The sequence below is a fragment of the Rhea pennata genome, chromosome 2, assembly GCF_028389875.1.
Source record: "Rhea pennata isolate bPtePen1 chromosome 2, bPtePen1.pri, whole genome shotgun sequence".
Classification (NCBI taxonomy): Eukaryota; Metazoa; Chordata; class Aves; order Rheiformes; family Rheidae; genus Rhea; species Rhea pennata.
The window spans coordinates 108578056-108589990 of NC_084664.1; the positions used below are offsets into that span (position 1 = coordinate 108578056).

At 39.1% G+C, this 11935-nt stretch overlaps 1 protein-coding gene across 3 annotated transcripts in view; it reads left to right on the forward strand.

Annotated features, from left to right (window-relative positions):
- SPIRE1 (spire type actin nucleation factor 1) overlaps window positions 1-11935 on the forward strand; it is a 129052-nt gene that overhangs the window by 112648 nt on the left and 4469 nt on the right. For 2 of the 3 annotated variants that reach the window (XR_009957657.1, XM_062570098.1), the window contains exons 10-15: window positions 291-381; window positions 1976-2118; window positions 8339-8476; window positions 10805-10875; window positions 11593-11620; window positions 11714-11850. Coding sequence is in view for 2 of the 3 variants with exons in the window: in XM_062570098.1 (XP_062426082.1) it covers window positions 291-381; window positions 1976-2118; window positions 8339-8476; window positions 10805-10875; window positions 11593-11620; window positions 11714-11850 (608 nt within the window). In the remaining variant the exon portion in view is untranslated. The remainder of the gene's footprint in view (window positions 1-290; window positions 382-1975; window positions 2119-8338; window positions 8477-10804; window positions 10876-11592; window positions 11621-11713; window positions 11851-11935) is intronic. The other variant, XM_062570099.1, reaches the window with a different exon arrangement.

Here is an 11935-nt window from a genome sequence, read left to right on the forward strand (position 1 = left end):
ACAATGGATTCATCTACATCTTTTCTGATCGTATTCTTTTAGGATATAATTAAATACACTGAATCCCAATCCAATACTATTTATTCAGTTTCTGAAAAAGTTGGACTTAGAAAATTCCATTTACTCAGTGCTGCCTAGAGTCAATATTTTTCTCAGTACTTCTAGAATTTTGAATGATTTCATGGTGTAATATGTCTTTGATAGCTTGTAATTTCTGTGTGGATAAGAAGCAATATGATAAAAAAAAAATCAGAGGGACTTGCATTTCTTTTCTTTTTGTTTCCATACAGGAGGAGTCAGCGCACAAATCAGCAAGTAGCAGCAGCGTTTCCCCCTCCCAGGTGGAAGACCCCTTTCAGGAAGGCACAAGCAGCAGAAAGAGTGAGTTTGATTAGAGGAGAGCACAGGGGCTGCTTTTCTCTACTTCTGTTGTCTTCTGTTTTATGCACTTTGTCTCAAACTCTTTTATAGAAAGCTCAAGCTGAGTAGCATTAATGGAATAAGTCTGTGAAGCTTGTTCAGCAGGCCTAGAGCCTACTGAATAGCTCAAGTCTGATTAATGACTGGAAGGCGTTAGCCTGTGCTATCCAGTATGGGATATCTTTGTGAAACAGAAAGTTTCAAACTTCTGGAGACAAGAGAAACAAGTGCAAGTGTTTTAAGAGTAGAAAAATATTTTTAAAACATTCTTGGACTAAACATCATTTTTGTCCTAGAATTAGCAGGAAGAGTGTGAAAAGGCATTTTACTGAGACAGTGTGTTGGAAAGAGAAGATCAGTTCTTAATTTTGGCCTGTAGTGACATTAACTCAGTTAACTCATGAAGACAAGTTTACAGTAATGTAAACTCCTATAGCCTATATAGGCTATAGCTCCTATATAGTTTACCAACATATTCAGAAAAAAGTGTGTACATCCTTTTCAGCCAAATATTTATGCATGATATTAGAATACAGCACTGTATGTTCTCTGTGGTTCCTATGTCTTCTAGTTTTAAAGGGGGGAATTGGTCAGCCTACACAAGAAAATACATTTTCACTTTAATTTTCTGTTGTTTTGAGCCAAAAGTTTTCATTTAGACCTTGCAAAGGAAGTATTTATGTATTTATGATCTTCAGTTCCCAGGCTGAGGTGGGGACATATCAGATCCTTATTTGCATTTGCAAAAATTCCTGTTCTGCATAGTTGAGCTTCAGGCTTATTTAGAGAATTCAGTAGTGTCATGGAGCATTGTTGTGGAATGACATCTTTATATCAGTTTTAAGCGGTCTTGAACGAATTTCAGGCCAACTCTGTAGTAAGTAAGTCTAAAGAGAACAACTGGGATCTTGAATTTGATATGGCAGTGCAGAAGAACTCAGATTAGTGAATAGGGAGCAGTTTGGCTGTGCTCATAAAAGGCTTTGTTGCTACAAAAACATATTTCACCCTAAAACTAGTTTTCCTGCACCTTTGTCAGCATTTCAATGAATGTACTTCTTTGAAAGATACCGAGCAATCACTGGTATTCCTGATAATAAAAGTACTTACTGGGAAGAGGGCAGGATCTGTTCTCTTTCTTTCAGTTACAGTTACTGTAGGTGTTACCGTGTAAAAATATTTTAATTTTTTTTAAGTGTTCCACTGGAAAAGCTTTTCTCTTGAAATATGTAATCTTGTATTTTCTGTGCCCAGTGGTAAATAAGTTGCATAAACCAGTATCTTGAAATACTTAATTGTACAATGGTACATACACTGGTGATTGGAAGTAGTGTGTCTATATGTGCTGGTTTTATGAGTATTCCTGTTCTCTCAGACTTGAAAAATGTGATTCATCTAACAGACTGTAGTGAAAATACTCTGTGTGTGTATATGCATAACGTCAGCCACCAGTAGGAGAAATTTTATCGAAGTGATGGGTGTTTTAAGTACAGAACAATGCTATTCAACAGTCTTTCTTATGAGAGCTCATTATTTCTACCGGTTAAATCTTTAGCGCCTCCAAAGTTCTTGCCAATATCATCTACACCACAACCAGAGAGACGGCAGCCACCTCAGAGACGACACTCCATTGAAAAGGAAACACCAACTAATGTGAGACACTTCTTACCACCTTCAAAGCAGAGTTCCAGATCACTTGTAAGTGGAGTGGGTAGTAGGAGAGAGAAAAAGAGGCATGCTAACAGTATAATGAAAAGTAAAACTTGGCTTCAGTGTGATTAGAACTTGACTCAGAGAAAACTCCTCAATTCAGAAACAGCCTTTGGCTACTAAGGACATCTGGAAATCAAGATTTCAACTTTGTTTCTCTAGCGTATTGATCCAAAAACCCAGATACAGGTGCCTCAGAAAACATTTGCACTGTGATTAGGACTATGTGGTTAAAGCCACATGCCTTGCTTTAATTTCAAAATGTTACCAAAACAGATATGCTTCACATAACTGACTTTCCATTTGAGTAGAGATGATTCCAAAGCAGTGGATCTTTTTTGTTTTTCTGTTGTTGGAAATGTTTTAGTTAATGCATGAACGAATTAATGGAATGGCTTATTTTCTTCCCATCTTAGGAACTTGTGTGGTTAATGTTTATACATGTGAAAGCTCTTTCAGTAATTCGAATTAAGGTTTGACTGTGCTGCTTTGTTGAAGTCATTAAGGCAAAAACCTGTACTGCTACTTGGAAAGAAAGTACAGTACTTTTGATCAGTTAGCTTTAATTGAGAACTGTTTTCCAACAGAGTATAAATGACAAAGGGTATGAAATCCTGGTTCTTTTCTGCTGACATACTGAGTGCTTTGTCATTTCATGCAGGATATGTTCCTTGTCTCTTTTCCTACCAGCAGGGTTTCCAAGTATGCCCCATGAGGTGCTAGTGGATAGAGAAATCGATAAACATGTTCAAGTTTTGAAAGGAAGGCAACATTAATTTGCCTCATCTTTTGGTACAGTGGCATTAATGGGCTTTGAAGAGCGTTCTTGTTGACCCAAGAAGTGGTGGCCGAGATCCAAACCTATTACATGATGAAGTTGAACTGTAACAAAATAATCTCCAAATGCTCTCACTTGTTTTCTCCACTTCTTTTCAGAGGTTCTGGTGGATTTTGTTTATTACATCTTTCCAACTAGAACATAGTTTCTCATTCCAGGTGAAGGGCAGGTGAAGGCAGGAGTGTTGCTAAATGCACAGCGTGAGTAGAATTCTGCAGATGTTAACTTGGAGAATAACTTATTGCACAAGACCTGAGCTGGAGGGTTCCTTCAGCATGTGCTTGAAGATGTTATCAGCATAAAATGAATTGCTCTGTCATCACCTGCAGCACTCACTGTATGTGGAAGCACAAGATTTATTTTCTGATAGGCCCATGGTCATTCACCCACACATTATTTAAAGGAAGGAGGGGAGAAAGCATTATATATTACACTGAGGCATTTACTCTTTCACATTTTTAATGTATCTAAATATGTTACATCATAACATTGCTCTCATCTTGTGTATTTGAGGGGATCATGGAATGTAAAAGTCCATTATTCTTATTTTAGAAATCTGTTATTATTATTTAAAATGCCATTGTTTTAAATAGCTGAATCAAATTCTTTACAGGACCTTTTTGACCACATTTGTATTTTCCTCTGTCAGTCTGTTTACTGACATACACCTAGAAAGATTTGTATGAAGTAAAAATGTTGCAGAAAAATTCATTGATTTATTCCACTCTCCCATGAAAAATGTTAAAGGAAAGGAAGAAAAAGTCGCTAGATAAATCAGCCAAATGGGGCAGAAAGACATCTGCAGAATTCTTGAGCTATGTTGCTTAATGTTTTAGAACAGATGGGATAAGTTTTGCTAGGGTTTTTTTGTTTGTTTGTTTTGTTTTGTTTTGTTTTTTGCTTCAGAGCTGTCACCTAACTTGGTTTTGGCTATGAAGTGAAAAACAAGGAAAATCAGTAGCGAGATGGTGTTCCTTTAATAAGAACCTGGTTTATTTGATGCCTAGAGAGCTAATTCTTAATCTTGGCAATAGTGCCCTCTAGGGTGTGACAGACAACTCCCACAATACTTTGTTTTTAATTTTAGTAGGTAGTTGCTGATACGCTGGCACTGGCCCAGTTCCACGCTTCGACTCGCTGCAGCATCTTCCCTTCCCCGGAGGATGCCAGCTTCTTTGAGAGGCTGTGCCAGATGCTGCATTTTTATCGTTGCAGGTCCTTGAGTAAAAGCTTCTAATAAGTGCAGAATATTATTCATTTTTCATTTGATTTTACACTTCTTCATCCCTTCCTCCAGGATTGAGGGAGTTTCGTTTCTTATCATCTGCTCCTGGGGTTATGGTTTCTCTTCAAGGTGAAAGAGGCCTCGTCAATAAATAGTTCCTCAGTGCCACTGCAAACAGGCAGGACTTTGGTACAGTCTCTTAGCAGGATTAGCAGGGAACTGGCCTGCCTTGCATACTAACTACGGTTTTGTGACCTGGCATCTCATCAGACAGAGGGAATTAGAGCTAAGTAGGTGGGGAGGGGAAACAGACTTGGAAAGGTGCCAGCCTTAGTCCTTTTAATGTGTTACCCTACGAGTGCCAAATGGAAAGGCGTAACCACGGCAGGACAGCTCAGTGCTATTTTTCAGGATCCGGTCTGGTGCCGTGCTTACCCATGAGAGCTGACTCGTTGTTTAATCAGTGAGATGAACCCAATGTCTTGAGGTGTGCATATGAATGCTTTTGTAGTTTGTTTGCTTTTTAAATAGTAGTAATTATGATGATGATGATCACTATTGGCATTATTTTCATGATCCAGAGGACCAAAGTTAATGGTTTCATTTATACACAGCATTCGCTTCTCTGCTTCCTATCTATTGTTCAGGTTCCTAGGATAACCAGTTTATTTCCAAGGATGACTTTCAGACCACTTTTTTCAGCTATGCAAACAGCTTCTCTGCTCAGCTCTCATCCCGTTGAAGCAGCCATGTGCGGGGTGGCAGGGGCTATGTACTATCTCTGTGAGAGAGCTTTTGCCAGCAGGTGGAAACCCGCAAAGGTTTGCCTCTTTTTGCTGGCTTTGGAAATCACCTTCACCAGCATGTTCCCTCTTAGGGGAGCACTTCCTAAGCTGTGGCAAGAATTAAAGCTTAGGCCGGGACATTGCACCTGATTGACATTGATTTCAATGTGTGTAGGATATTTATGTGTTTCATCAATCACCTCACGGGGAAAAGAAATCAGTTCTGAAAGGACAGCAAACTAAAAATGCAACATCATAAGATTATCAGTGCGACAGACCTTAAATGTTACAGCACATGAAGATCCTGCAGCAAAAATCCATCAGAGTTATTGTAATTCATGGACTATGTTAAAAAGATTAAGCTTTTGTGGTTCTAACAAGATATATCATGTAGAATGGAAGGGCATTTGCCACCTCTTTTATTCAAAAACTTAAATATGGTTTTGTTCCTCGGCACACTTACTTATCAGAACTTGCAGAATAGTTACTAGCTATGTACCAGGGTAGGCAATTCTACTAAAAAGAAAAGCTGATTTTTTAAAACCCTATATAGAATTGACCATGATTATTTTAAATTTTTCCTCCTTTTTCTTGTCCCAACCAAAAATTGTAAATGTGAAACCTGTTGCAGGAGAGATTATAGTTCAGATGTCTAGCTTACTTTTTAGAAAGTTTTAGTCTGCAAAACATGAAGAGTTTAGAGTGCTTGACTAATTGTGAATTGCAGCATATGGTGGCTAATCCAGCACTAGTTCATATTACACTTGTTTGAATGCCGAGTGTCATCCTCTAATGAGAAAATTTGCAAGGAATATATTAGTGTGAAAACGCATTGGTCGTAAGGACCTATTAGGTGAGTGTATGCTGAGAATGACCTACAAAGCACTTTATTTCACTCTATGGGTATATACTTAGATAGATACTTAGTACCTGTTTTTCTTGCGTAAAAAGTAGTAGGTATATACATACACCTTAAGCTCTTATGGTATATATTTTAGGATTTCACAGTCAGTGTTAAGCAAATTCTCATGAGGGTTATGGAAACTTCAAAACAGTATTTTTTTAATAATATTTTTTCCTTTAAAAATAAGAAGACTGAATTCTCTTTCATGTTAAAATAAGTATTGAGTACAATTCCAGAAAATCAAGACCATCCAAACCATGATTTGTCTTTAATGTGTTCTGTTATATGCAAGTGTTGCAGAGAACTTAAGTTCTCACACTTGGAACTGCCTAATTTGGCTATAGATTATTGTTGGAAATATGAGCAATAACTCCAAAGCATCATTGTTTAATGCAATTTAGTCTATGCTTAGTTTAATTTTGGTTGATTTAAATGCCTCAAAGCTAAAACTAAAGATTTTCTCGTGTACTTATTTCTATTCTGAAAAGCAAAAAATTGGAGCAGTTTTCAGAAACCAGCATAATATTTATCTTTCATACAATGTTGCATTAACATTTTGTTGTCCTTGTGTAACCTCTGGAATTAAAACATTAGCATTTAAACATGTCATTTTCTATGTTTCCCCCGTTGCCCGCTGGCTATTCCTGTTTGCTGTAGCGATAAGCACTTTTAATTGGTGCAGCAGACCCACACTGCTCCCCTAGTACCTGCTCTGCACCCACAGTGGCTCTACAAACCGTCCCCAAAGGCACAGTGTTCGCTGACCGCATCGGCCCATAAATTAAAGGAACGGGCGTTCAGGAGGGCGAAGGAAGTGCCTTCGCATAAGAAGCGTATTTCCAAAGGACTCTGATTGATTAAAAGCCCCGAGTCAGCTTCCTTCAGCGCCGAGGGATCCGCAGTCTCCCACGGCGCAGAAGGGAGGGGGTCTGCGGGCGCCGCGCGCTCGGTGCCTTCCCACCCACGTCCTCTCCTGGGGCGCCCCGGCCGCCCGCCGCGCTTTCTCCACGGCAAGGCGGTTGCTATGGGAAGGACCCAAAATGAGATGCTGATAGCTGACGGTTAGCTAGGAGTTTGCTCCTACTGAACAGAAGTTATTTTTGTGTGGCTGTGGAGTTTTGCACCTCCAAGGAAACTGCAGTTGCTTTTGACAGTTTGTTTCTTCCAGAAAACTGGTGAGGTACCTACCCCAAAGGCTTAGCTGACAAATTGAACAAACTTAACTCAATTCTAGTTTTTGTGGGGTGCTTTAAACAGAGTGAAGTTCCCTTGTGTTCCCTTTCTAGATAGGTAAGACAACAGTTTTTAAAAATGTGGTGGTTCCTAAATGCTAATGTTTGCCAGGTCTGCAACGTAGAAAGATTTTCTTTTAAATCTAATGGAAAGACAGAAAGGAACTCTTAAGTTCATGTGAATTGAACATTTCACAACTAGTCTGAATCATCGCTCTGATTTGTAAATGAGATCTTGAAACTGTCAGCAATGTCTTTGTGCTTGAGGAGCCATTTCCTTGGGGTATTCAGAGCGCGTCGCTTGTCGCTGCCGGTTCAGCACAGCAGCCCCTCTGGGCTGGCTGAAAAGGTTCACTAAGCATAAAGTGATGGGAATTCCCACGGAGGTTTCTGTCTTTCTGTTGGACCTAAGTAATCAACTACAGGGCTGGATTACAAATTGGGGGGATGATTTTTATTCTGTGGTACCAAAACCAGGAGTTCTGTACTCAATAATTTTCTCTTAAATGCTGTAGTACAAAACGTACAGAAATTCTATAGGTGGGAAGTTGTTTTGTAATCACTCTGTATTTAACTTTTTTGCTATTAATAGTGCAGTGTTGGATAACTGAGTCTCATGCTTTATATTTGAAGATTACTGTATAAAGCTTCACATGCTGCTGTTACTGTCCTGGCGGCCGAAAGGAGAACTTTCCTGCCTCGACCACAACATATTTCTGTAGTTCGGGTGGGATTCTGACTATGGGAGCACCAAAATGTGGTACCACTGAATAAAAATTTCTGCTAGAATGGGCTACTAACAACTTTCCTTGGCCACTTTGGGCACCACAAAGTCTCAGAGAAATTGCTTGTCTTCAGACAGAAGACTCCCAAGTAATACCGTGTGCCAAATTACTTTTTCCCTTCCAAACTATAAACCTGAATGTTAATTGGTTAAAACGGATCTTCAAAATGAAAGACAAATAGGAGGAAAAGGCAAGTAATGGGTGGTTTGAGGAGGAAAATTGAAGAAACTCTCATTGTTGTGAAGGCTGAACCTCAGACCGTGCAGATCACACTTTCGTTGTCAGCTGGCTTGAAACTCATGTGATGCCCATGAATGTGCCAATGCTATTCCAGTTTGAGGGGAGAAATCCTCAATTTCTGGAGTTACTAACCAGGTGGCTGGCTGACTAGGAAGGAAGTGCTTTGGCTTCAAAATAATACGGATTTTTTGGCTTCCAGGAGGAGTTCTGTTACCCCGTGGAGTGTCTCGCTCTGACGGTGGAGGAAGTCATGCACATCCGTCAGGTGCTGGTGAAGGCTGAGCTGGAAAAGTACCAGCAATATAAAGATGTCTACACTGCTCTCAAGAAGGGAAAGGTATGCCTGCGCCAGAGGGGGCTCCGAAGCCTTTTGAGGGGGACCAGCCACGCACACCTCCTGCGCACGTCCCCCCCAACAGCAAGCTGGGATCTGCAATCCAAGCTTGCTGCTCAGATCCACCTGTTTTGCACAGTGTATGGAAGAAAAAACATAAATACCCACCAGACATCCCCCTAAATATAACACATGGAGCAGTTCCCTTAAAATATATGCTGAAGACATCAAAGCTTTTTGTAGAAATAGCTTGTTTGTTTAGATCTTCTATAAAAATGCAGTAGCATAATAATCAGAGCATATCTGTGCTTGCATGCTTTAATGTTCACTGACTAAAGTGTTTTCAGTCCCTACACCTTCTGCAGTATTGCTCAGCATTTTTATTCCAGGAAATAGAATTACGACTAGCAGTAGAAAATTAAAGCAGGTTTTTCGGTATGAATCCTCTCCTTCCTCAAAATGAACAGAATCTTCCCAGGCTTCACTTATTTCCCATTTCTAGAGTAGGAACACAGTTATATTCTAGGTAAGCCCATAACAAGTTTTATCACATTACTGAATTTAGTGGCACCTGGTTAAAGATTGGTAAAGATTAGGTCTCTCTTTTTTTTTTTTTTTTTTTCTCCCTTCCTGTCCGTGCCTGGCTTCCATCTTCCAGCTTTTAGAGCTGCCTGTTGAGAGTCTCTAGGTCCCTAGGTCCTTTGAGATACATCTTCAGGTCCCACCTCTCTGAGGCAGTGCACCCTGCAGGCAGGACGCACTGTGCTAACCAGCAGCTTGAGCTTTGCAGTGGCGTTTTTGAATTATGCGTACTTTAAAAGCACTCTGGAGAACTGCAAGTTTTTGAAAATTGAAAGAATCCTAAATGTAAGTCCCAAATCTGGTTTCTTGCTGACTTTTTTGTGAACAGAACAGAATCTCAGTAATATTCCTTAAATTGGCCAGCGACCTCTTTCCATTCCTGGCTGTGCATACTTTCCTCAGTAAGAGCAGTAACTCCCTTTTAAGTATAGTTCCCTTTTAAATGTAATCTCTGATGGCTTTTGCTACTTGCATCTACTGATTTCTGTCTGTGAATGGTTGGTTTGTTTTTTTTCATTTGTTTGGTTTTTTCTGCATTATGAAATGAACAGAGATATTTCACCCTGGTATCTAAAGATGTGTTAATTCATACTGCTGCTTGTGAGCTCTAGCTTGGATACTCAGAGGTCTGTGTATCAAGCAAAGAGGGAACGAGAACCTTCAAAAGAAGTCAGGCAACACGTGACCCAAGAAGAAGGTTTAATTCCTAATGCCTAATGCTGAAAAAAGGCCTAATGCCTTTTTCTCGTGTGATGCGCAGATTGGTAATTGGTATTTTCCAATAGAAGCAGTGTCCTTTTCCCCCTCTTTTTGACTCGTGTTTATTGAACACCATCAACAAATGTATTTTGACTTTAAAGTGTATTTTAGCTATAGGGCTACCTGTCTAATGTGTGTGGATTTATTTAGTAGATTTAATGTGTTTCAGGAAGAGGGAACTAGAGTCTTAAAAGTTCACCTAGAAATTCAGCCATCGCATATTGACATGGTCTATAAAACTTAATAATGAGGTTTTATCAAATTCCAGAGTAAGTAGATGCTTTGTTTAATTAATTTCTGCTGTTAACATTGTTCATTTTTATTTCTAAACAGATTTGTCTAGTCTCACCTCTCAGTCTGTAGATCCTAGTATGTCATCCTGTGCTTCATTAAAATGCTCTTCATTGTTCATTGCCTTTTTTCCATGTAAATGTTGTTAAGCTGTGATCCTTACCTCCTTTGGATAAACTAAATAGAATGGGTTTGTTATCTCACTGTAAAGTAGGTTTGCCTTAAGTAAGGTTGCTGTTATAGTTCTCTCCTGGATCTCCTCTAGTTTTCAAGAACGTGGGACTGAAGAAAATCATCAGATGTTACCGCAAGCAGCCACTTGGTGTTCCAGACCCTGATACAGGCTCTTAGGAACAGTCTGATTTACAGCCTACATTTATTCGTGGCTGAACTTAGGCCCATTTGTTCTTGTGTTCCTTAGTTCTGATAGTTAATCTTCCTTGCTGTCATTACTCTTAGTTTGCTGTTATTTTTTCTATAGCAATGCTATAAAAACTGGTAAGGGAGGAGTGAAAATAAGCGGTTATTTAATTTAGGCTGGCATGTAAAAGAGTATTTCTAAATACGTAAAGATAAATTTCTGGATCATTCAATACCCTCTTGGAAGTGTGGACCCCAGCGCTGGGTCTTACTGACAGATTAACTCATCATTGTGCAGGACTTTGTCTAAAATTTTGAACTCCTCTGTTCTTCTTTTAGCTCTGCTTTTGCTGTCGGACAAGAAGGTTTTCTTTCTTTACCTGGTCCTACACTTGTCAGTTCTGTAAGAGGTAAATATTTGATATCTAATAATAAATAAGTACCATTTCAGAGTGAAATATAAGGATTTATACATTAGAAACCTGCCAATAATTCTGCTGCACAGTGTTTATTGTTTTTTTATTTAATTTCTGTAATTACAGTTGAAGTTAAAAAATGTATGTAAAACCTATTCCTACCTAAGTGCAAAACTACTTCCTTAGACTGAAATCTTTTGGTAAAAGTGAGAGAAACACTCATTTATTTTCTTATGCTTAGGAGAGATGAGATAGATACTATTCAGATTCCTCCATCAACAGTTCCGAAGTGCCTGTTTTGGGGGAAAATATTTCAAGATAGAAGAATATGTTACCTTTTGGATTACTTTTAGGGGATTGAAGGGGGGGGCGAAGGGATGAATTATTTGTTGACAAAATGAAAAAATTTAAGTTAAACAGTGAGACAGTTAGAGATCTGTGGAATCACTGATCTTCTTGTGTCACTTACCAAAGGATGTTCCTTTAGAGAAAAAAGGGGATTACTTCATTCTCCCTGTTTTCTTTTTAGCTGTTGTTATTGTTTAGCCCTTTTATCTTCTGAAGTTAGTTTATTCTTGAAGCTAAGTAAAAATGCTTTTTTTTAATGGGATAAGACAGGATTCTAACTCCTGAAAACATTCATCCCATATTCTTGATTTAAATATAATTTTTTCCCAATTAGATAATTCATGCTCTCACTTTCCTACGCAGGCCTGTATGCTCACAGTGTTGCAAAAAAGTAAGTAAATAAACGTATGGTTTATCCCTTCTTAAAAATCTGTAATCTTTGATAATGATGCTTCATGTGTTCCTTTGGCTGTGCTCACGACAGATGCGATTGCCATCAAAGCCATATTCCACACTCCCCATCTTCTCGCTGGGACCTTCAACCTTGCAGAGAGGAGAAAGCTTCATGAGGCCGGAGAAACCCTCCACCAGTCACCAGCGATCACTGAGAAGCATGCCTAGGTGAGAAGCATCCGTAGGTTGTATCTGTCTGTTGGAAACGCTTCCTAAGCACTTCATCTCAAGTTGTAAATCATTAAGAAGATTC